Source organism: Oncorhynchus kisutch, linkage group LG11, assembly GCF_002021735.2.
Source record: "Oncorhynchus kisutch isolate 150728-3 linkage group LG11, Okis_V2, whole genome shotgun sequence".
In the NCBI taxonomy this organism is placed as follows: domain Eukaryota; kingdom Metazoa; phylum Chordata; class Actinopteri; order Salmoniformes; family Salmonidae; genus Oncorhynchus; species Oncorhynchus kisutch.
Window position 1 is genome coordinate 36,797,871 of NC_034184.2, and position 23,331 is coordinate 36,821,201.

At 40.3% G+C, this 23,331-nt stretch overlaps 1 protein-coding gene across 1 annotated transcript in view; it reads right to left on the bottom strand.

Annotated features, from left to right (window-relative positions):
• LOC109898852 (protocadherin-15) overlaps window positions 1-23,331 on the bottom strand; it is a 207,684-nt gene that overhangs the window by 136,081 nt on the left and 48,272 nt on the right. Inside the window, exons 6-9 of the mRNA XM_031835700.1 lie at window positions 15,981-16,151; window positions 11,230-11,338; window positions 10,953-11,065; window positions 1,841-2,047 (exon numbers count right to left, since the gene is read on the bottom strand). Of these exons, the coding sequence (XP_031691560.1) occupies window positions 1,841-2,047; window positions 10,953-11,065; window positions 11,230-11,338; window positions 15,981-16,151 (600 nt within the window). The remainder of the gene's footprint in view (window positions 1-1,840; window positions 2,048-10,952; window positions 11,066-11,229; window positions 11,339-15,980; window positions 16,152-23,331) is intronic.

The following is a 23,331-nucleotide window of genomic DNA, read 5'->3' on the forward strand; positions in this document are numbered from 1 at the left end:
TGGTAGATGGATAAAAATAAAAATTAAACAGACATTGAATATCCCTTTGAGCATGAGGAAGTTATTAATTACACATTGGATGATGTACCAATACATCCAGTCACTAAAAAGATACAGGTGTCCTTCCTAATATAGTTGCTGGAGAGGAAGGAAACCGCTGAGGGGTTTCACCATGAGGCCAAAGGTAGCTTAACCTTTTACGACTAGGGGGCAGTATTAAAATTTTTTGATAAAAAATGTTCACGTTTTAAACAAGATATTTTGTCACGAAATGATGCTCGACTATACATAATTTTTTGAAGCACCTTTGGCAGCGATACAGCCTCATGTCTTCTTGGGTATGACGCTACAAGCTTGGCACACCTGTATTTGGGGAGTTCCTCCCATTCTTCTCTGCAAATCCTCTCAAGCCGTCAGGTTAGATGGGGAGCGTCGCTGCACAGCTATTTTCAGGTCTCTCCAGAGATCTTAGATCGGGTGCAAGTTCGTGCTCTGGGCCACTCAAGGACATTCAGAGACTTGTCCCGAAGCCACTCCTGTGTTGTCTTGACTGTGTGCTTAAGGTCGTTGTCCTGATGGAAGGTGAACCTTCAACCCCGTACGAGGTGCTGAGCGCTCTGGATCAAGTTTTCATCAAGGATCTCTCTGTACTTTGCACCGTTGATCTTTGCCTTGATCCTGACTAGTCTCCCAGTTCCTGCCGCTGAAAAACATCTGCACAGCATGATGCTGCTACCACCGAGCTTCACCGTAGGGATGGTGCCAGGTTTCCTCCAGACCTGACGCTTGGCATTCAGTCCAAGGTGTTCAATCTTTGTTTCATTAGACAAAAGAATATTGTTTCTCATGGTTTGAGAGTCTTTAGAAAAATCTCGCGTAAATCTCGCGTAAATCTTGAGTAAATCTTGCGTAAATCTCGCTTGGAGTTTGTCTGGCCACTCAACCATAAAGGCCTGATTGGTGGTGCTGCAGAGATGGGTGTCCTCCTGGAAGGTTCGCCCATCTCCACAGAAGAACTCTAGCTCAGTTTGACCGGGTGGCCAGCTCTAGGAAAAGTCTTGGTGGTTCCAAACTTCTTCCATTTAGGAATGATGGAGGCCACTGCGTTCTTGGTGACCTTTAATGCTATAGACATTTTTTGGTATCCTTCCCCAGATCTGTGCCTTGACACAGTCCTGTCTCGTAGCTCTACAGACAATTTCTTCAACCTCATGGCTTGGTTTTTGCTCTGACATGCACTGTCAACTGTGGGACCTTATATAGACAGGTGTGTGCCTTTCCAAATCATGTCCAATCAAGTTGTAATTTGAAGGATGATCAATGGAAACAAGATGCACCTGAGCTCAATTTTGAGTCTCATAGCAAAGGGTCTGAATACTTATGTAAATAAGGTATTTCATTTATTTATTTTTTTAAATAGATTTGCTAAAATGCTAAAAACCTGTTTTCGGTTTGGCATTATGGGGTATTGCGTGTAGATTGCTGAGGAAAACAATGTATTTAATCAATTTTAGAATAAGCCTGTAACGTAACAGAAGTCCCCACAAGAATAGTAAACAAACAAAAAATTACTAACTAGGGGCATTTTGTTAGTCCCCACAGGTCAAATACTTTTTCTAGGGGGTTTAGGGTTAAGTTTAGAATTAGTGTTAGGGTTAGAATTAGGGTTAGGGTTAGGAGCTAGAGTTAGTTTTAGGGTTAAGGTTAGGGTTAGGTTTAGGGGTTAGGGAAAATTGGACTTTGAATTGGATTGTCTGTCCCCACAAGGTTGGTTGTACAAGATTGTGTGTGTGTGTGTTCACTTCTGTGTCTGTCTCTGTTCACACGCACATTCCCATACCTCCTCAATGTCGTTGTCCAGGGCAATGATGCCCAGGGGGGCAGTGAGGTTGGAGCTAGCAGAGATGGTGGTTCCCACTGGGGAGGACTCACTGATGTATCCCTGGTAGGACTGGAACTGGAAGTATGGAGCCTGGTTGTTCTCATCCAGGATATCAATGATCAAGTCAGCGTATGCTGGGAGGGGATGGCCATTGTCTTGCTCAGCCTAAAGGATGGAGACAAGTTTATATGTATTATGAACCTCACTGTAACATGTACTGACATGCAACTTACAACATACAGTGCCTTCAGAAAGTATTCATACCCTTTGACTTATTCCATATTTTGTTATGGTACAATGTGAATTCAAAATTGATTGAATTCTATTATTAAAACATTTTCTGGACATGATTTAGAAAGAAACACACATGTCTATGTAAGGTCCACTGTTGACAGTGTATGTCAGAGCAGAAACTATACCATGACGTCCGCAGATCTCCGAGACAGAATTGTGATGAGGCATATATCTGGGAAAGGGTATAAAACCATTTCTAGAGTGTTGAAAGTTTCCAAGAGCACAGTGGTCTCCATCATTGGGAAATTTAAAGAAATATGGAACTAACCAGTCTCTGCCTAGAGCTGGCCATCCGGCCAAACTGAGCAACTGGGCAAGAAGGACGTTGGTCAGGGAGGTGACCAAGAAACCATTGACCACTCTGACAGAACTACAGAGTTCCTTGGCTGATATGCGGGGCTGCATATAGCCTAGTGGTTAGAGCGTTGGGCCAGTAACCAAAAGGTTGGTGGGTCAAATCCCCGAGCAGCAAAGGTCCATATGTCGTTCTGCCCCTGAACAAGGCAGTTAACTCACTGTTCCTAGGCCAACATTGTAAATAAGAATTTGTTCTTAACTGAATTAATTAAAGGTAAAATAAAAAATAATTATAAAATGGGAGCACCTGCCAGAAAGACGACAGTCTCTACAGCACTTCACCAATCTGGGCTTTATGGGAGAGTGTTTAGACTTGGATCCCATTGAAAATCTGTGGAACGATTTGATATTTGCTGTTTACCACCACTCCCCATCTGACTTAACAGAGCTTGAGAAAATCTACAAGGAAAAATGGGAGAAAATACCCAAATACAGATGTGCAAAGCTGTTACAGCCATATCCAAGACAACTCAAAGCTGTAATCACGTGCAAAGGTACTTCAACAAAGTATTGACTCAGGGGTGTGAATACTTATGTACAGTAAGTGAGCCATCTCTGTTTTTCAAGTTCAATAAATGGAATACTTTCTGAATACACTGTACATGTCACATACAATCATAACAGGTCATAGCTCATTGGCAACACACTACTCTGACTATTTTCTGTAACACATGCTGCAGATCAGTAAACAAAGAGAAACATGATTGTTCTAACTAGAAAATATACTTACTGTATTACTGGCACTGTTTAAGAATGTATTTATTAAGGCGAACACAAACTATCTGTGTGGAAAGTTAGTGAGAAAGACGAGGGAGTGCAGAGAGTTTCTGTCTGTTCAAAAATGTTTTTTAAAATGATGCGCAGCTTATAAAGTCTTCATAAACACTACATGAATGTGTTACAAACCATCGATAAACATATGACATTGTTCATAAATGTGGCATAACTGCGTGAAATAACCACCCATGTCAAATGTGACATAAACCTAGCTTTATAGAGGGTGGGATAACCACTGCATAATAAAGGCCTTATAAATCATATTAAATTGCAGCTTCACAAAGCTTTTATAACCCCGTCATGCATTTTGGTAGAGCGTTGCAAAGCCAGGATATGGGGTTCGATTTCCGGGACTACCCATACGTAAAAATGTATTCACGCTTGACTGTAAGTCTCTATATTATACTTCACTAAAACATTTATAGGATGTCCCAACCTCTTTCCCTCTTGGGTGCATAGTCAATATTGGACTTGACCTAAAATTCCCCCAAAATGCTGTGCTGCAGGATTTCACTTTTAATTCCAATGTTTTTTTTTCAAGAAAAATCATTGTCCTCTTGGCAGTATAGATGGATTTTCAAGAAAGGTAAGTGTATTATTTGGTATGCATACTGCATATTTCCAATCACCTAATATACAACCACAATACCAGTCTGGTGTTAAGCTTTCTGTGCTGTATTGACGTATCCTGAAAATGACTGCTTCTTTAGATTGTCAGTTATCTACAAAAAATAAGCTATTTTCTTTACTTTCAGAGTGCGACCTGATCAAGAGGTTGAAAATGTAGATTTTTTTCAGATGTATTTTCTCTATCCAAGGAACAGGCCGTGGAAAATTTATTCTTGGACAAAGTATCCATAACCAGGGGTAATTAAACTTTTCTTTGTTATTTTCTCTCTTCCTCTCTGCCTGTATTGTTGTACATGGAACCTGTCTCACTAGCATTAATTTAAAAAAAAAGTAAGATGTCAGCTGCTACTTTTCAGATTTACACCACATCAACACTCAGCCATTTTCAGTCAAGTCATGATTTCCCTGGGGTTTAGCCTTTCAATAACCAAGTGGTGAGACACATAGCCCTCTATATTTAAATGTTTCAGGTACACTCAGATAAGTAGGTGTCTGTGTCACATACAGACAGTAACCAATCACAGAGGCACATGAAACTTGCATTTCTATAGCCTCGGACCCACCTCGGTGTTCACTATACATGGAGGAAGACCACAGGACCACAGAGATTAGGTTCCTCCCCCCCAACAAAACCTTTTCATTCTCTCTGTTAGAGTGGAACGCTTATGGAGAGATATTTGGAGTGCTGTCAGTACTACAACTTGCTGCACAGTTTGGAGGAAGACGGCTACCTTGACCTGTCAAATTCTACAGTATCCACTTCTTCTGTGTGGGATATGTGTTCCTACCTGGTCTGCAGGCAGATCTACAGCATTTCACAGAGAGTTGGAATAATCACCCTTTAAGTACAGAGGTGAACCTGACACCTCACCAGCTGTTGCCTTAGCAATACACAACGGATATAAATGATCTAGTCATCGTCAAGCTTCAAGTGGTATTTATGTATTCATTTGTGATCTGGTAAAAGTCTAGCAATGACATTATCCTCATATCTCTATTTTTCAGCATAAAGTACTCTGTAACTACTTTGTGTGGACAACAGGTGAGACTACACACGCACAGTTATATCAGCTGTGTTGGTGAACCCCTCCCACATCTGAACTGGCTGACACAGAAGGCACAGCATGATCATAGGTGAGAGATCACTTGGTCGGGTCAACAGGAAGTATTATTTAAGAGATGCTTTACGTTGAAATACAGACAAAGATGTAGTAATCCCAGAGTTAATGATCCAAGGTCAGTTTTGCATTTCACCTCCTGATTTAACACTGACCGTTTTAGAATAAAAAAAAACAAGGCTTAATCATACTCTCTCGTCTTCAGGTATGTTTTGATGTGAGAGAGGAAGCCAGTGTCACGCCCTGGTCTTAGTATTTTGTGTTTTCTTTATTATTTTGGTCAGGCCAGGGTGTGGCATGGGTTAATTTTGTGGTGTGTTTTGTCTTGTTTTTTTTTCTAGGTATTGGGATTGTGGTATAGTGGGGTTATCTAGAAAAGTCTATGGTTGCCTGAAGTGGTTCTCAATCAGAGGCAGGTGTTTATCGTTGTCTCTGATTGAGTTGAGTTTGAGTTTATTTTTATTTTTACAGGGACAGTGCACATTAATCAACATTTCAGTAAAAGTGCCGGTTTTAGCCAACCGGCTAATTTTCAACCGCAGTCCCTGGGCAGGTTATTAAAAACAATTACAATATAGACAATAGCAACATAGAACAAGCAAGACATAGCAACATAGGACAAGCAAGACACAGCATACAGACAGAGCAACATAGGACAAGCAAGACGTAGCATACAGACAGAGCAGCATAAAACAAAAAGCAGCAAGACAAAATTCATAAAAGCAACAAAGTGTTTCCACACCTCACAAGCTACAGACAACAGACAACATGGAGTGGCAACACACAGCTAGGGACCATGTTCACAAATCTGATTGACCTTTAGCCATGTCTTCAAGCATTTTGTGAAAGTGTGATATGTGGTGCAGTTATGTGTGTCTGATGGCAGTGTATTCCAGACATGGGAAGCTCTCACAGAGAATGCAGATTTACTAAAGGTTCTTTTCCTTAGGGGAACTATACAGTCACCTCTCATGGCAGACCTTGTGGATCTGCTGCCATATGTCTGGGTTTTCTGTTTAACAAAAATATTGAGTAGAGGGGGAGCCAGGCCATTGAGGATCTTGAATACAAGACATGCGTCGGTGTATTGCACAAGATTTTCCCAACTCAAGAGCTCATACCTTCTAAGGATGTGACAATGATGATGGCTATTGGGCTTCCTATCAAGCACTTTGAGAGCCTGTTTGTAGACAGACTGAATAGGTTTTAATGTTGTACAGCAAGCTTGGGCCCAGCTAGTCAAGCAGTATGTTAAGTGGGGGAGTATCATAGATTTGAAGTACAGTTTTGCTACCTCTGTAGTCAAACAATTTCGTATAAATCGGAAATTAGCTAGGTTGAATTTGGTTATTTGAATTACCTTTTTCACATGCTTTTTAAAAGAGAGGTTGGAATCAAGTATGATGCCAAGGTACTTAAAATCGGATACCACCTGGAGCTTCTCCCTGACACATAGACATCTGGCTCAGTAGCATCTGTTGCCCTCTTTGTGAAGAACATGCAAACAGTTTTTTTCACATTGAGATGCAAACACGAGTCACTGAGCAACTTTGTAACCTGGACCATTACAGTAGTGAGTTCTTGTGCAGCTTGGTGTTTGCTCTTTGCATGCACATATATCACTGTATCATCTGCATACATTTGAACTTCAGACCCAGTACAGACAGAAGGCAGATCATTAATGTACAGGCTGAACAGGAGGGGCCCCAGTATTGACCCTTGGGGTACGCCCACATCATAGCTACGAGTGGGCGACAGCTCATTGCTCACTCTGACACACTGAGTTCTGCCTTCAAGGTATGATTTCATCCATCTCAAGGCATCAGGGGAAAAGTTGAACTTGGACAATTTTGTGATGAGAATCTCATGGTTAACAGTATCAAAAGCGTTCCTTAGGTCCAGAAACACAGCCCCAACAGCACCCCCTTTGTCCATCTTGGACTTCACATTTTCCACAAGAAAGCAGTTGGCCGTTTCTGTGGAGTGTTTCGCACTGAAGCCAAACTGCATGGAGTGTAATGTGAAGGGGCTGTTGTTGAGGTGGGCAATCAGTTGTTCTGCTACACACTTTTCAACAACCTTTGACACCACAGGTAATATACTAATGGGCCTGTAGTTACTCACGTTAGCAGGGTCTCCTGATTTAAAGAGGGCCGTTATTATGGCCGACTTCCATACCCTTGGAAACACACCGAGACCAATAGATGTGTTGGTGACCTTAGTAATGGGGCCAATGAGTGACTCTTTGTAGTTTTTAAGAAAGGTAGAGTCCATTCCAAACACATCTTTGGCTTTAGAGTTCTTTAGTGAGCTAATCACCTTGTTCACCTTTGACTCAGAAACCTCCCTTATGATGAAGACAGGTTGAGTGTCATTCACTAGCACTGAGCCCAAGAAACAAGTGGAGGGGTTCTGTGTCAGTACCCTGACAGAGTCAATAAAGTAGGAATTGAAGGCTATTGCTATTTCGACTGCATCCTGTGTTAGATTGTTATTCACCATGATTTCTAGTCTTTTTGCAGTGTTACCATGGTCTTTCCCTGTTAACTTTTTTAGATTCTCCCATATCAATTTAGAATTTCCCTTTGCTTCACCAATTATGTTAATAAAAAAGTTTGCCTTGGCCTGTCTGATTTATTTCATCACCTTATTTCTCAACATGGTAAACCTACGTCTGTCATGCTCTAATTTAGATTTTAGGGCTATTTTTAGAGCATAATCTCGTTCTTTCATCAATTTCCAGATTTCTCCATTTAGCCAAGGAAGAGTGCTCTTTTGGCCAGGTTTGGATTTGATTTTCTTTAGGAAGCCATTTATTGTAGTCTGGATTGTGGATAGAAAAACCTGACTATCAGCTTCCACGTCTGTATAGGCCAAGAGATCATTCCAGTTTATTCCCTTAATTGCTTTTTCAAAATTATTTAATTCATTCTTAGGTATTCTGAGTTGATCCGGCTTTCTAACAGTAGAGAGGTTAAACCTGCTCTTAGACAGCTTTCTGGCTATAAGTGTCAGATTATGATCAGACAGCCCAGTAACCATATTGAATGATTTAGTCACTCTCCCTGGTTTATTACTGAACACCAAATCAATCTGTGTTTTAGAGCAACAAGTCACCCTGGTTGGCCCTTTAACTAGCTGTGTAAGGTCAAAGGTATTAGTGATCCGTTTGAGGGTTTTCCTACAACACTTGTCTTCATAATTAATGTTAAAATCTCCCATTAAGATGACCTCTTTCCCAAAATCACATTCCCTAAGCATGGTATTAAACTGATCAACAAAACACACTTTTGGTGGAAGGTGGCCTATACATTCCAATGAGGGTAAAAGACATTTGGGGAGACAGTGTAACGTTCAGGCCGATACATTCTAGTTCATTATCACATGACCACTCAATTTGTTTACATCGGATATGTTCTTTAATGTAAATCATCACACCCCCTCCTCTTGGGAACCATATTTAGGCAGCCATATTCTTTGAGTGTTTTGTGGGTGATTGTTCCTGTCTCAGTGTTAGTTTGCACCAGATAAGGCTGTTTAGGTTGTCGCGTTTCTTGTCTTTGTATTGTTCGTGTTTATTATTTTATGAAACATGTATCAAAATAACCATGCTGCATTTTGGTCCTCTCCTCCTTCATCGGAAGAAAAACGTAACAGCCAGTCCCGTCATTGCCACCTCACCTGCTCTTAAGATAACCTTTGGGCTGTCTGGGAGCCCAAGGCTGGTTAGGAGACACCACAAGAGACACTATGTAATTGTGATGAACTGAGAGAATATTGGGGTAGCACTGTAATTCATTATGCTGTCTTCCCTGCTCAGCAGTTCTTATCTATTTGCCTTTGTCTTCTACACTGCTCTCTCCACCTCCTCTTTGTTCCTCTTTTTTTTAATAATGCACACCATCTATGCATTGAAGTACAGATTGAACTTGTATTTATAATATACTATTACAATTATAATATTTATAATGCATGTATTATGTATTTATGACACCTGGATAATGAACTTTCAATAAAGCATTTCACATTCTCCACTGGTTGAAATGAAGTATCTCATTGAAATACTACACCTATCCTGTGTCCTAAGATTACAGGCATCTCTCATCTTTTTAAGTGGGAGAACTTGCACAATTGGTGGCTGACTAAATAATTTTTTGCCCCACTGTATAATTGGTGCCATTGAAAAGAAAATACTTTGACGTTTGTAGAAATGTTACAATTATGTAGGACGATATAACACAGTAGATATGCTGGGAGAAAATCCAAAGAAAAACCACCAGATTTTCTTTTTGAGCGACCATCCTCTTTGAAATTCAAGAGAAAGGTCATATTGAAAATTAGCTCACTGTGGCTAATTCCTATAGCTTCCACAGGGTGACAGCATTCTATGTCCAAGGTTTCAGGCTTCTAACTTCAAAAGCTAATAAGAAATATCAGTTTTAGCAGAAAGTCTTGGTTTGCGTGCGCTATGAAGACATTACGCACCTGCTAAAATTGTTTTCCTATTGAACATACTTCTTTACATGCGAAATATCATAGTTTGATTACACTTTAGGGTATCTGAGGAGTGAATAGAAATGTATTTTGACTTGTTGAAACAAAGTTTGGGGGTAGATTTTCAGATTCCTTTCTCTGCAGGATGAATGAGTGGATAACTCAAATCGATGGCACCAACTAAACTGACTTTTTGGGATATAAAGAAGGATTTTATCTAACAAAACGACACTACATGTTAGAGCTGGGACCCTTTGGATGACACTTCTTGGGAAGATTTTCAAGAAGTGAATATTTAATCATTATTTGTGAATGTATGAAACCTGTGCCGGTGGAAAAATATTTTGATGTGGTGTACCGTCCTCAAATAATTGCATAGCATGCTTTCGCTTTAATAGCTACTGTAAATCAGACAGTGCCGTTATATGAACAAGAATTTAAGCTTTCAGCCGATATAAGACAATTATATGGACACAAATGTTTTAAACCCTCTGCACCTACAGTCACTGTTTATCACTCATTCTTCATTCTTTCCACCCACTCTCACAAACTCCATCTCGCTCTCTCTCTGTCTCTCTCTCTCTCTCTCCCCTCCATCAATTAACCCTCTCTCTATCTCTCTGACTAACTTACTTCTCCATCTCTTGTTCTATTTTTTCTCCTCTTATTCTCTCTTCCTCTGTCTTTATCTGCCTATCCTCCCTCCAACCCAATCCATCTATCTGACTCATCTATATTTTTCATATCTGTCCTTGCCACACTCTGAGAGAAAATGGCTTTTTCCAATGAGACATCAGGATCAATGACAACATTGTCCTTGGTGCTGAACATCCCTATAACATGTCACAATAACTACAACTACTACGTACAAACTGTCTTTTCACTCCTCCAGGTATCTCAATGACGAAGCTCTCAATATATTTCAATGGCAGTAAGCATAATTATAAAGCTGTATCTGACAGCTAACCCAGAGCAGTCTCCTCTAGATACCAACCTCTAACTCTCTCTTTCCTTCCCTGCTGATACCACCAGCACCAGTTCATCTCCTTCCAACCACCTCCACCTCCACCTCTCCTCCTCCCTCGCCTGCTCCATGCTCACACAAACCACTTTTCAAACATCATCACACATTCCTCTCCTCTGTGCACGTGACAGCCTGCTCAGTGCTCCGGGGCTACCATTTTAAATGGAGAGAGGTTCTGGTGGGTGGATGGTAGTATGCTTTGTGCATCATAACAGGTCATCTCTGGTTCTAATTCGGATTGCCTCCAGGGGCGTGATACCGTGGTTTGGGGGTAGCAGCACTACCACTAGACCAGCCCTCAAAACAAAAACAAAATCTCTGGTTGATGTTTAGTACATGATTACCTTGATTTCAGTTTGAAGGTGGATTTGCTTACCTTGATGATGATGATAAATTTGGTGTACAGGTCTCTGCTGACTGGTTTCAGGAGCAGGAGCGCTGCAGTCGTCCTGTTCAGGGAGAAGTACTCTGGGTACGTTGAGGGCTGACCTGAGGTAAAACAAAGAATGAACATTGCTTTTTTGGTGCTTTCGGGTATGAATGTTGACCAGTGATAATACATTATTAATTGGACAATAAAGGATTGAAGTGAAATAGTGGATTGATCATGTTAACATCCATGTGTGTGACTTTAAGCTCAGTGAGGAACCTACCAACCAGTATGTAGTAATGGATCTCTGGCCTTTTAGAGGGGGGCTGGATGTTCCTGTCCATGTCCACAGCTCGGATAGGTGGGGTCACCTCCAGCGGGTTCAGTTCTCTCTGAAAAGGAGGTAGGGAGGAAAAGGGGGGAGAGTCAGAAACCAATGAACTGTGTTAGTGGTTTGTATCACCCATTACAATGTTAAGCCTTTTGCAACCAAGGGAACATTTATTAAATGTACAATGCCTTCAGAAAGTATTCACACCCCATGCTTTTTTCAACATTTTGTTGTGTTACAGCCTGAATTTTGTGTCACTGGCCTACACACAATACCCCATAATGTCAAAGTGGAATTATGTTTATGAAAATGTTTACAAATGAATAAAACATGAACAGCTGAAATGTCTTGCGTCAATAAGTATTCAGCCCCTATGTTATGGCAAACCTAAATAAGTTTAGGAATAACAATTTCCTTAAATCACGTAACAAGTTGCATGGATTCACTCTGTGTGCAATATTAGTGTTTAGCATGATCTTTACACTACCTCATCTCTGTAGCCAACACATACAATTATCTGTAGTTGAGCGGTGCATTTCAAACACAGATTCAACCACAAAGACCAGGGAGGTTTTCCAATTCCTCGAAAAGAAGGGACAGCCCTTTGAGCATGGGGAAATTATTAATTGGGTGGTGCATCAATACACCCAGTCACTACAAATATGCAAGTGTCCTTCCTAACTCAGTTGCCTGAGAGGAAGGACAACGCTCAGGGATTTCACCATGAGGCAAATTATGGCTTTACTACAGTTACAGAGTTTAATTGCTGTGATAGGAGAAAACTGAAGATGGATCAACAACATTGCAGTTACTCTACAATACTAACGTAAATGTGAGTGAAAAGAAGGAAGCCTGGACAGAATAAAAATGTTGTCTTTGCAAATAAGGCATCCTGTTTGCAATAAGGCAAAAAAGTAAAACTGCAAAAATGTGGCAAAGAAATTCACTTTATGTTCTGAATACAAAGACTTACAGTGCATTCGGAAAGAATTCAGACCCCTTGACTTTTTCCACATTCTGTTACGTTACAGTCTTATTCTAAAATTGATAAAATTGTTTCTTCCACTCATTCATCTATACACAATACCTGATATTGACAAAGCAAAACAGGATTTAGACATTTTTGCAAATGTATTAACATTTTAAAACTGAAATATCACATTTACATAAGTATTCAGACCCTTTACTCAGTACTTTGTTGAAATAACTTTGGCAACGATTACAGCCTCGACTTCTGCATTCCTCTCTGCAGATCCTCTCAGGTTCTGTTAGGTTGGATGGGGAGCGTCGCTGCACAGCTATTTTCAGGTCTTACCAGAGATGTCCGATCAGGTTCAAGTTCGTGCTCTGGCTGGATCAAGGACATTCAGATACCTGTGTGCTTAGGGTCGTTGTCCTGTTGGATGGTGAACCTTCACCCCATCTGAAGTCCTGAGCGCTTTGGAGCAGGTTTTCATCAAGGATTTCTCTGTCATTTTCTCCATTCATCTTTCCCTTGACCCTGACTAGTCTCCCAGCCCTAACCACTGAAAAACATCCCCACAGCATGATGCTGCCACCACCATGCTTCACCGTAGGGATGGTGCCAGGTTTCCTCCACAGGTAACGCTTAGCATTCAGGCCAAAGAGTTCAATCTTGGTTTCATCAGACCAGTGAATCTTGTTTCTCATGTTCTGAGAGTCTTTTTCCAAACTTCTTCCATTTAAGAATGATGGTGGCCACTGTGTTCTTGGGGACCTTCAATGCTGAAGACATTTTGTGGTACCCCCATCCCCCGGTCTGAGCCTCGACACAATCTTGTTTTGGCGGTCTATGGACAACTCCTTCAATTTCATGGCTTTGTTTTTGCTCTGACATGCACTGTCAACTGTGGGACCTTATATAGACAGGTGTGTTCCTTTCCTACTCATGTCCAATCAATTGAATTTACCACAGGTGGAGTCCAATCAAAGTTGTAGAAACATCTCAAGGATGATCAATGGAAACAGGATGCACCTGAGCTCAACTTTGAGTATCATAGTAAAGGGTCTGAATACTTATGTAAATAAGATTTTTTGGTTTTACATTGTTGTGAATTTTTCTAAAAACATGTCGCTTTGTCATTATGGGGTATTGTGTGTAGATTGATGTTTAAGTTTTTATTTAACACATTTTAGAATAATGCTGTAACGTAACAAAATGTGGAAAAAGTCAAGGGGTTTGAATACTTTCCAAATGCACTGTAGGTAGGGCTAAAGTGACAAGGCAAAAGGATGGATAATAAACAGTAGCAACAGTGCATGTGATGAGCGTGGTGGTGTGTAAGTGTGTGTGTGGTGACAGTGTGCCTGTGTGTGGGTGTTATATGTGAGTGTGTGTGTGTGTGTATATATTGGAGTGTTAGTGTAAGTATGTGTGAGTGTGAGGGTAGAGTCCAGTGTGTGTGCATAGAGACAAATATAGTGCAAATAGAGTCAATGCAGATAGTCCGGGTAGCTATTTGGATAGCTATTTAGCATTCTTATGGCATGGGGGTAGAAGCTTATGGCTTGGGGGTAGTTCTCCAGTACTGCTTGACATTTGCTAACAAAGCTTACAGTCTATGACTTGGGTCGCTGGAGTATTTGACAATTATAGGGCCTTTCTCTGCCTGGTATATACAGTTGAAGTCAGAAGTTTACATACACCTTAGCCAAATATATTTAAACTCAGTTTTTCACAATTCCTGACATTTATTCACCTCAAAAATCCCTGTCTTAGGTCAGTTAGGAAATGTCAGAAAAATAGTAGAGAGAATGATTTATTTCAGCTTTTATTTCTGTCATCACATTCCCAGTGGGTCAGAAATGTACATTCACTCAATTAGTATTTGGAAGCATTGCCTTTAAATTGTTTAACTTGGGTCAAATGTTTCGGGTAGCATTCCACAAGCTTCCCAAAATAAGTTGGGTGAATTTTGTCCCATTCCTCCTGACAGAGCTGGTGTAACTGAGTCAGGTTTGTAGGCCTCCTTGCTTGCACACGTTTTTCAGTTCTGCCCACAAATATTCTGTAGGGTTGAGGTCATGGCTTTGTGATGGCCACTCCAATACCTTGATTTTCTTTTCTTTATTTTGCCACAACTTTGGAAGTATGCTTGGGGTCCATGTCCATTTGGAAGACCCATTTGCGACCAAGCTTTAACTTCCTAACTTATGTCTTGAGATGTTGTTTTCCCTCCTTTTGATGCCATCTATTTTGTGAAGTGCACCAGTCCCTCCTGCAATAAAGCACCCCCACAACATGATGAGTCCAACCCCGTGCTTCACGGTTGGGATGTTGTTCTTCGGCCTTTTTCCTCCAAACATAACAATGGTCATTATGGCGAAACAGTTCTATTTTAGTTTCATCAGACCAGAGGACATTTCTCCAAAAAGTACGATCTTTGTCCTCATGCGCAGTTGCAAACCGTAGTCTGGTTTTTTTATGGCAGTTTTGGAGCAGTGGCTTCTTCCTTGCTGAGCGGCCTTTCAGGTTCTGTCGATATAGGACTCATTTTACTGTGGATATAGATACTTTTGGGCCTGTTTCCTCCAGCATCTTCACAAGGTTCTTTGCAGTTGTTCTGCGATTTATTTGCATTTTTCGCACTAAAGTACATTCATCTCTAGGAGACAGAATGCATCTCCTTCCTGAGCGGTATGACGGTGGTGTTTATACTTGCGTACTATTGTTTGTACAGATGAAAGTTGTACCTTCAGGCATTTAAATTGCTCCCAAGGATGAACCAGATTTTTGGAGGTCTACAATTATTTTTCTGATGTCTTGGCTGATTTCTTTTGATTTTCCCATGATGTTAAGCAAAGAGGCACGGAGTTTGAAGGTATGACTTGAAATACAACCACAAGTACACCTCCAATTGACTCAAATTATGTCAATTAGCCTATCAGATTCTTCTGAAGCTTATGTCATCATTTGCTTGAATTTTCCAAGCTGTTTAAAGACACTGTCAATATAGTGTATGTAAACGTATGACCCACTGGAATTGTGATACAGTGAATTATAAGTGAAATTATCTGTCTGTAAACAATTCTTGGAAAAATTACTTGGTGTCATGCACAAAGTAGATGTCTTAACTGACTTGCCAAAACTATAGTTTATTAACAAGAAATGTGTGGAGTGGTTGAAAACAAGTTGTAATGACTACAACCTAAGTGTACGTAAACATTTGACTTCAACTGTAGGTCCTGGGTGGCAGGGAGTTTGGCCCCAACTTGACAGAGCTTGAATAATCTTTAAAAGAATAATGGGCAAATATTGAACTCATTTAGGTTTGCCACAAAGGGGTTGAATACTTATTGACTGAAGACATTTCAGCTTTTCATTTTTAATTAATTAGTAAACATTTCTAAAAACGTAATTCCACTTTGAAATTATGTGGTATTTTATGCATTCCAGTGACACAAAATATCAATTTAAAATATTAATATAAAAATATTAATTTTAAATTCAGGCTTCTAAAAGTCAAGGGGTATGAATACTTCCTGAATACTTCCTGCACTGTATGTTCCCAAGTAAAACTTTAGTGGCTCATCCTCTCTGTCTGTTGCTGGGTTTGCCTACGGTAAAACACAGGCGATGAGACGTTGCTGTTGCACACAAACACACACTTGCACTCAATCACTTCCCATTCCCCTACACATGCACAAAGCCTACAGTACACCCCTCACAGTGTGGTTCATACCGGTTGGGTGAACTCTGGTATGGTGATGCGGTAGGTGAGGGGGTTGCAGTCTTGGGTGTTATTGACCAAGACACAGGGCAGGAACATTGGCCCCAGGTCATCTCCATCCAGAACGTCTATGGTCAGCGTGGTCGTAGTAGTCCGCCTGTTGGCATTATACAGAGCACGGTCCTATCGGATGGAAGTCAACATCGTTACTTACCAAAGCCATGAATGAACAACACTTTAAAATATAATCAATAAAAATTAATCAATCAATCATGAGACCTATTTCTCTTTTCAATTCCATAAACTTACTGAACATTTAGTTTGATAAATACATTTCATCATCACTCTACCTCTACTTCAAATATCAATTGTAACAACCCCTCTATTTTCCTAAATTTAAAATGAGTCTTTACCATCTTAAGACACTCAGAGATATTCGACATATACCCTTACTCAAGGCATCAGATTCTAGAAAGCATTGTGTACAGTTACCTTTTTCAAGGACAACAATATACAGGCAGTACACAAACGCACATGCACACGAGAAATTATAAAAGTAATTGCAGTATATGTTCTTGCAATTTCCTTCTCCCAATACTCTCTGAGCAGCACTTTACATTGTCACAATAATTGAACCCTGACATAAGCAGCAGAGGTCCAATTAATGTCATGTCCTGCCATGCAGCTAACACAGACATATGGAAATGTCTGCTCTACCCAAAATTACAACCAAGTAATTGCAGTATTACCACAAAAATGGAAGAGGCAAGTAGAAGGGGAAAAAGGTAAGGAACTTGTATGTTGGCCCTGTATTAAAGAACATACATGGTTAAAGAAAAGTGTGATAAATAAAAACATATAACAATTTAATTTAAGGACCAATAAACTGACAGCTGTGCCATATAAATTGCAAAATAGTTGGGAAGAGATTTTCGATGTACCCAATCCATGGCACATGGTTTATGAATTGATACGCAAAACAACGCCAGATTCAAAACGTCAAATATTTCTATTTAAATTACTATACAAAATTCTTGCAACTAATAGAATGTTATATATATGGGGGATACAATCTTCCCAGCTCTGCAGATTCTGCTGTGAGGAGGCATTTAATTTTGTTATTGTCCATATGTAGCTCATTTTTGGTCACAGGTCCAGGAATGGCTGAAGAATTGCAACATTTACCTAGAACTAATACTACAGATAGCAATACTGGGTGATTTGAAAAGCCATAGTCAATCAATCAATAATATAATAATTATTTTAGCAAAAATGTTTATTTTTAATTTACAATCTGTAGAAGCTATGTGAATAGAAAGGTTCAATTATTTTGTGAAGCATCACAGCACAGTTGAAAAATATATGGCAAATAGAAATCCGAAATGGATGATGTTGAGAGATAGATGGGAGGGGTTGAATGGAGCTGAAGGGTGGGACTAATAACAAGATACTGTAAACAATGTAAAACATACAGGATCTGTAAAATGTATATAGGTTCAGAACGTCTGTGAAATAGCATAGTTACAAATAGAAATCATCAAACTGGATGGACATCAGAAATAGAGGAAGGACTAAGAACAAACGAGAACTATTGTAAAGTAGACTGTGTCTGTAAAATGTGTATAAGATTTAGGGTTAGGGTGTTTTTTAGTTTACTCCAATTGGGGGATCGTCGGAAGGGTTTGCGGGGAATAATAATAAAGGTATATTCTTAAAAAAATATGTACGTCTATATAGGTATGTGTATGTATATATGTGTATATGTATGCATGCGTGTATGGGATATATATTTACCCCCAAAAATATATGGGGGATTGGAAATGATGCAGAACAATTACATTGAAGGAAGCAACATTCTTTCCGCAATACTAAGCTGATCCACCCCTTAGAAAAATAAGAAAAAAAACATGCCATGTCCTTCTCCCTCTAAACTCTTCTGACATTGGTAAAGGTAAGATGAAATCTCTGGGAGCAGCATATGCCCCTGTCATCCATATTTACTGGGGAAACAAAGCAAATAAATCAATTTCCTCTGTTCCTCTTTAGTCTGTCTGTCTCTGTGACATTCTGTCTTCTCCCTATCTCAATCCCCCTTTCCTCTCTTCATTTTCTTCTTCTTCTCATGTGTAATCATACTGTCAAAATCAAATCAAATGTTATTTGTCACATGCGCCGAATACAAAGGGTGTAGACCTTACAGTGAAATGCTTACTTACAAGCCCTTAACCAACAATGCAGTTTTAAGAAATACCTGAAAAAAGTAAGATAAAAATAACAAGTCATTTAAAAACAGCAGTAAAAAATAACAATAGTGGGGCTACATACAGGGGACAACAGATCATAGTCAATGTGCGGGGGCACCGGTGTCGAGGTAATTGAGGTAATATTTACGTAGGTAAAGTTATTAAAGTGACTATGCATAGAAAATAACAGAGAATAGCAGCAGCGTACATTGTCTGGGTTGACATTTGATTAGATGTTCAGGAATCTTATGGCTTGGGGTAGAAGATGTTTAGAGGCCTTTTCGACACAGACTTTGCGTTCTGGTACCGTTTGCCGTGCGGGAGCAGAGAGTACAGTCTATGACTAGGGTGGCTGGAGTCTTTGATCATTTTTAGGGCATTCCTCTAACACCGCCTGGTATAGAGGTCTGGGATGGCAGGAAGATTGGCCCCAGTGATGTATTGGGCCATACGCACTACCCTCTGTAGTGCCTTGTGGTCGGAGGCTGAGCAGTTGCCATACCAGACAGTGATGCAACCTGTCAGGATGCTCTCGATGGTGCAGCTGTACAAAACCTTGTGAGGATCCGAGGACCCATGCCTTAATATTTTCAGTCTCCTGAGGGGGAATAGGTTTTGTCGTGCCCTTCTTCACAGCTGTTTTGGTGTGCTTGGACCATGTTCGTTTGTTGGTGATGTGGACGCCAAGGAACTTGAAGTTCTCAACCTGCTCCACAACAGCCCTGTCAATGAGAATGGGGGTGTGCTCGGTCCTCCTTTTCCTGTAGTCCACAATCATCTCCTTTGTCTTAATCACGTTGAGGGAGAGGTTGTTGTCCATACACCATATGGTCAGGTCTCTGACCTCCTACCTATAGGCTGTCTCATCGTTGTCAGTGATCAGGCCTACCACTGTTGTGTCATCTGCAAACTTAATGATGGTGTTGGAGTCATGCCTGGCTGTGCAGTTATGAGTGAACAGGGAGTACTTGAGGGGACTGAGCTCGCACCCCTGAGGTGGCCCAAGTGTTGAGGATCAGCGGGGCAGATGTGTTGTTACCTACCCTTACCACCTGGGGGCGGCCCGTCAGGAAGTCCAGGATCCAGTTGCAGAGGGAGGTGTTTAGTCCCAGGCTCCCTAGCTTAGTGATGGGAACTATGGTGAGGGCACTATGCTGTTGAATGTTGAGCTGTAGTCAATGAATAGCATCTCACATAGGTGTTAATTTTGTCCAGGTGGGAAAGGGAAGTGTGAAGTGCAATAGAGATTGCATCATCTGTGGATCTGCAGGGGGGGAATGCAAATTGGAGTTGGTCTAGTTTCTGGGATAATGATGTTGATAATGATCACAGGTAGCATAACAGTGTCCGATTCATAATCCTTGTCAGGGACTCCTCACGGCTACTGACCAGGAGAAATAGGCACGGCCTACAACCTTTATTTAACTGGACAAGTCAGTTAAGAACAAATTCTGATTTATAATGTCGGCCTACTCCGGCAAAACCCGGACGATGCTGGGCCAATTGTGCGCAGCACTATGGGACTTCCAATCACGGCCGGATGTGAGACAGCATGGATTCGAACCAGGTACTATAGTGACGCCTCTTGCACTGAGATGCAGTACCTTAGACCGCTGCGCCACTCAAGAGCCAAAACCAGCCTAATTTCCCACCACTTGATTTCCCATATGTCTACCTCCCTCCTGTGGCCTGTTGGTAGTCTGGGGGCCACTGCCTTGCTCTAGTAAAAGCTCTAATTAAATCTATCCTGATATGCTAAACAATAATATGACAGAGCTCCAAAGAGAGCCTGGAGTCTTTATGCAAATTAGAAAATAAGTAATTACGTCAACATGAAGGAGGGACCGACATTTCAGTTAGGTAGTTTTGGACTCAAAGTAATTATGTGTTAGGTAAATGTAAAGCTATTTGTAAAGCTGTGTTTATTTGTTTGTCTTTTTGTTTCCTTCCTGAGCGGTATGATGGCTGCGTGGTCCCATGGTGTTTAAACTTGCGTACTATTGAAATACATCCCCAGGTACACCTCCAATTGACTCAAATTATTTCATTAGCCTATCAGAAGCTTATAAGCTATGACATAATTTTCTGGAATTTTCCAAGCTGTTTAAAGGCACAGTCAACTTAGTGTATGTACTGTAAACCTCTGACCCACTGGAATTGTGATACAGTGAATTATAAGTGAAATAATCTGTCTGTAAACAATTGTTGCAGAAATTAGTTGTGTCATGCACAAAGTAGATGTCCTAACCGACTTGCCAAAACTATAGTTTGTTAAGAAATTTGGGGAGTGGTTGAAAAATGAGTTTTACTGACTCCAACCTAAGTGTATGTAAACTTCCAACTTCAAATGGAGAAGGCTTCTGTCTATTTGAGTTGGTCAATCTGTGTTGGTATTCCTGTCGAATTCATCTTTTTTGAATATATTGTGTAGGGGAACTGCATAAGCATTGCTCTCTGCATTCTGGAGGATCAAGTTTTGAAATCAGTGGAATTAGAGTATGATTGCTAAAGAGATGGAGAAAACACCTGTCACCGGATTACATCTTCTAACTAAGGACAAACTTGGCATGACATCTGTGACAGGGAGACGCATCATGATGTATATTTGTAAGATAGTCTATCTGCTGTAGCTACAATTTCAGAAATTACACGTTACATTTCAAGCTAATGTGTACTGTTAGCTAGGTAGCTAACGTTATCTGGCTGGCTCCTTAGCTAACATTACGTGTATGACATTATTATTCGTATCCCAGAGCCGTTTGCGTTGCTAGTTAGAGCCTAATGTTTGCTAGCAAACAATGAACCTGGTTGGTTAGCTCCCAGCAGATTCATGCAGGGTAGTAACGACATGATTTGGCACTAAGATCATAGTTGTTTACCTAGCTAGGGTCATTGTTAACTTAGCTAGCTAGCTTCATGTCTTAAGCTAAAGTATACAAAGCTTGTTGAATATGGTCAGTGTCAGTAAACGTCGTCAAAAAAAGTGTAATGAAATTGTTGCCAGCAGAGCTGTTTTCATGTTAGCTAGCATCCCACATATCCCAGAGAGGTTAATGAAGTGGTGATTACAGAGCTCAGCCATATGCTCCTTGTCAGTAACAACAACATCAAAAACTTTAAAACACACAGGCAGCTGTGAGGAGGAGGAGGGTTTATTCTCCAGGTCTTTAACCGTTTTTCAGAACTTCTTGGGGTTAGAACTGCTCCTTAACCTCTCTGGGGTAGGCAGGACGCTTGCGTCCCACATGGCCAATAGCCAGGGAAAATGCAGAGCGGCAAATTCAAATACATTTCTATAAAAATCTAACATTCATTAAATTACACATGAAAGATAGGAAATTAAAGCTACACTCGTTGTGAATCCAGCTAACATGTCAGATTTCAAAAAGGCTTTTCGGCGAAAGCATAAGATGCTTTTATCTGATGATAGCACAACAGTAAACAATGAAAGAGGAGCATATTTCAAGTCTGCAGGCGCGACACAAAACGCAGAAATAAAATATAAATCATGCCTTACCTTTGACGAGCTTCTTTTGTTGGCACTCCTATGTCCCATAAACATCACAGATGGTCCTTTTGTTCGATTAATTCCGTCGATATATATCCAAAGTGTCAATTTATTTGGCACGTTTGATCCAGAAAAACACAGCTTCCAACTTACGCAACTTCGCTACAAAATATCTCAAAGTTTACCTGTAAACTTTTCCAAAACATTTCAAACTACTTTTGTAATACAACTTTAGGTATTTCTAAACATATATAATCAATCAAATTGAAGACGGGATGATATGTGTTCAATACAGGAGCAAAACAAACTGAAGCTACTTTTCTGGTTACGCGCCTCTATCAAAAGGTACACATGAAGAGACGTTCGTTCTGAGCTATGGTACTTCTTCATTACAAAAAGGAAAAACCTCAACCAATTTCTACAAACTGGTGACATCCAGTCGAAGTGGTAGGAACTGCAGGAAAGTCGATTAGAATTCTGGATTCCCCATGAAATGATATTGAAAAGACAGTGACTTTAAAAAAAAAATCTGAATGGTTTGTCCTCTGGGTTTCGCCCGCTAAATAAGTTCTGTTATTGTTATGGTTTTCTTCTGGTGAAAGAGAGGAGGACCAAAATGCAGCGTGGTTATCTTTATACATCTTTAATGAAAGATGAAAAATGAACAATATACAAAACAAGAAATGTGAAAAAAAACAAAACAGCACTATCTGGTGCAACAAACACAGAGACAGGAACAATCACCCACGGAATACTCAAAGAATATGGCTGCCTAAATATGGTTCACAATCAGAGACATCGATAAACCACTCCAGGCAACCATAGACTTACCTAGAATACTATACTACACACATCCCCATCAATCTACAAAACCACTAGACAAGACAAACACATAATCACCCATGTCACACCCTGGCCTAACCACAATAATAAAGAAAACACAAAATACTAAGGCCAGGGGGTGACAGTTATACTCACAGTCATGATTTAGAAACTTCAGATTTTTTTCTATCCAATATTACCACTACTAATAATAATATGGATATATTAGGGACAGATTAGGAAGCAGTTCAGTTTGGGCATGCTATTCATCCAAAAGTGAAAATGCTGCCCCCTACCCCAAACAGGTTAGAGTAACTAACTTTGGCCTTCAGGATAGCCTGCGTGCACTAATTTCTCATTTGTCTATATGCGTGTGCCTTTCGCCAAATGGAATTATTGAGGTGGAGTCATGGTCGAACCAGGGGCTGAACCTGTTTTTAATTCTTGTTTTCTTTATGGGGCATGTTTGTTAAGATTACCACTGAAAATATAAAAAATAAGGTCCAATTTACAGAGGCCAGGTCATGAAGGAAGGCTTGCTCATTAATATTTTTTAGTAAGCATCTTTGACAAATCTGGACAGGTCGTTTCACTGAGCAGCCATTACGAACACAGGCTATAAAACAGTGATCACTAAGGTCATTACAGAAAGCACCAGACTGATACCTATCGGGATTATTTGCGAGGATAACATCAAGGAGTAGCCTTTAGAGGTTGTTTGGAGTCATACCTTGTGGGACTGGTAATAAGCCCCATAGCTTTAGGACTTGGTCAGGTGGTTTAAGCATCT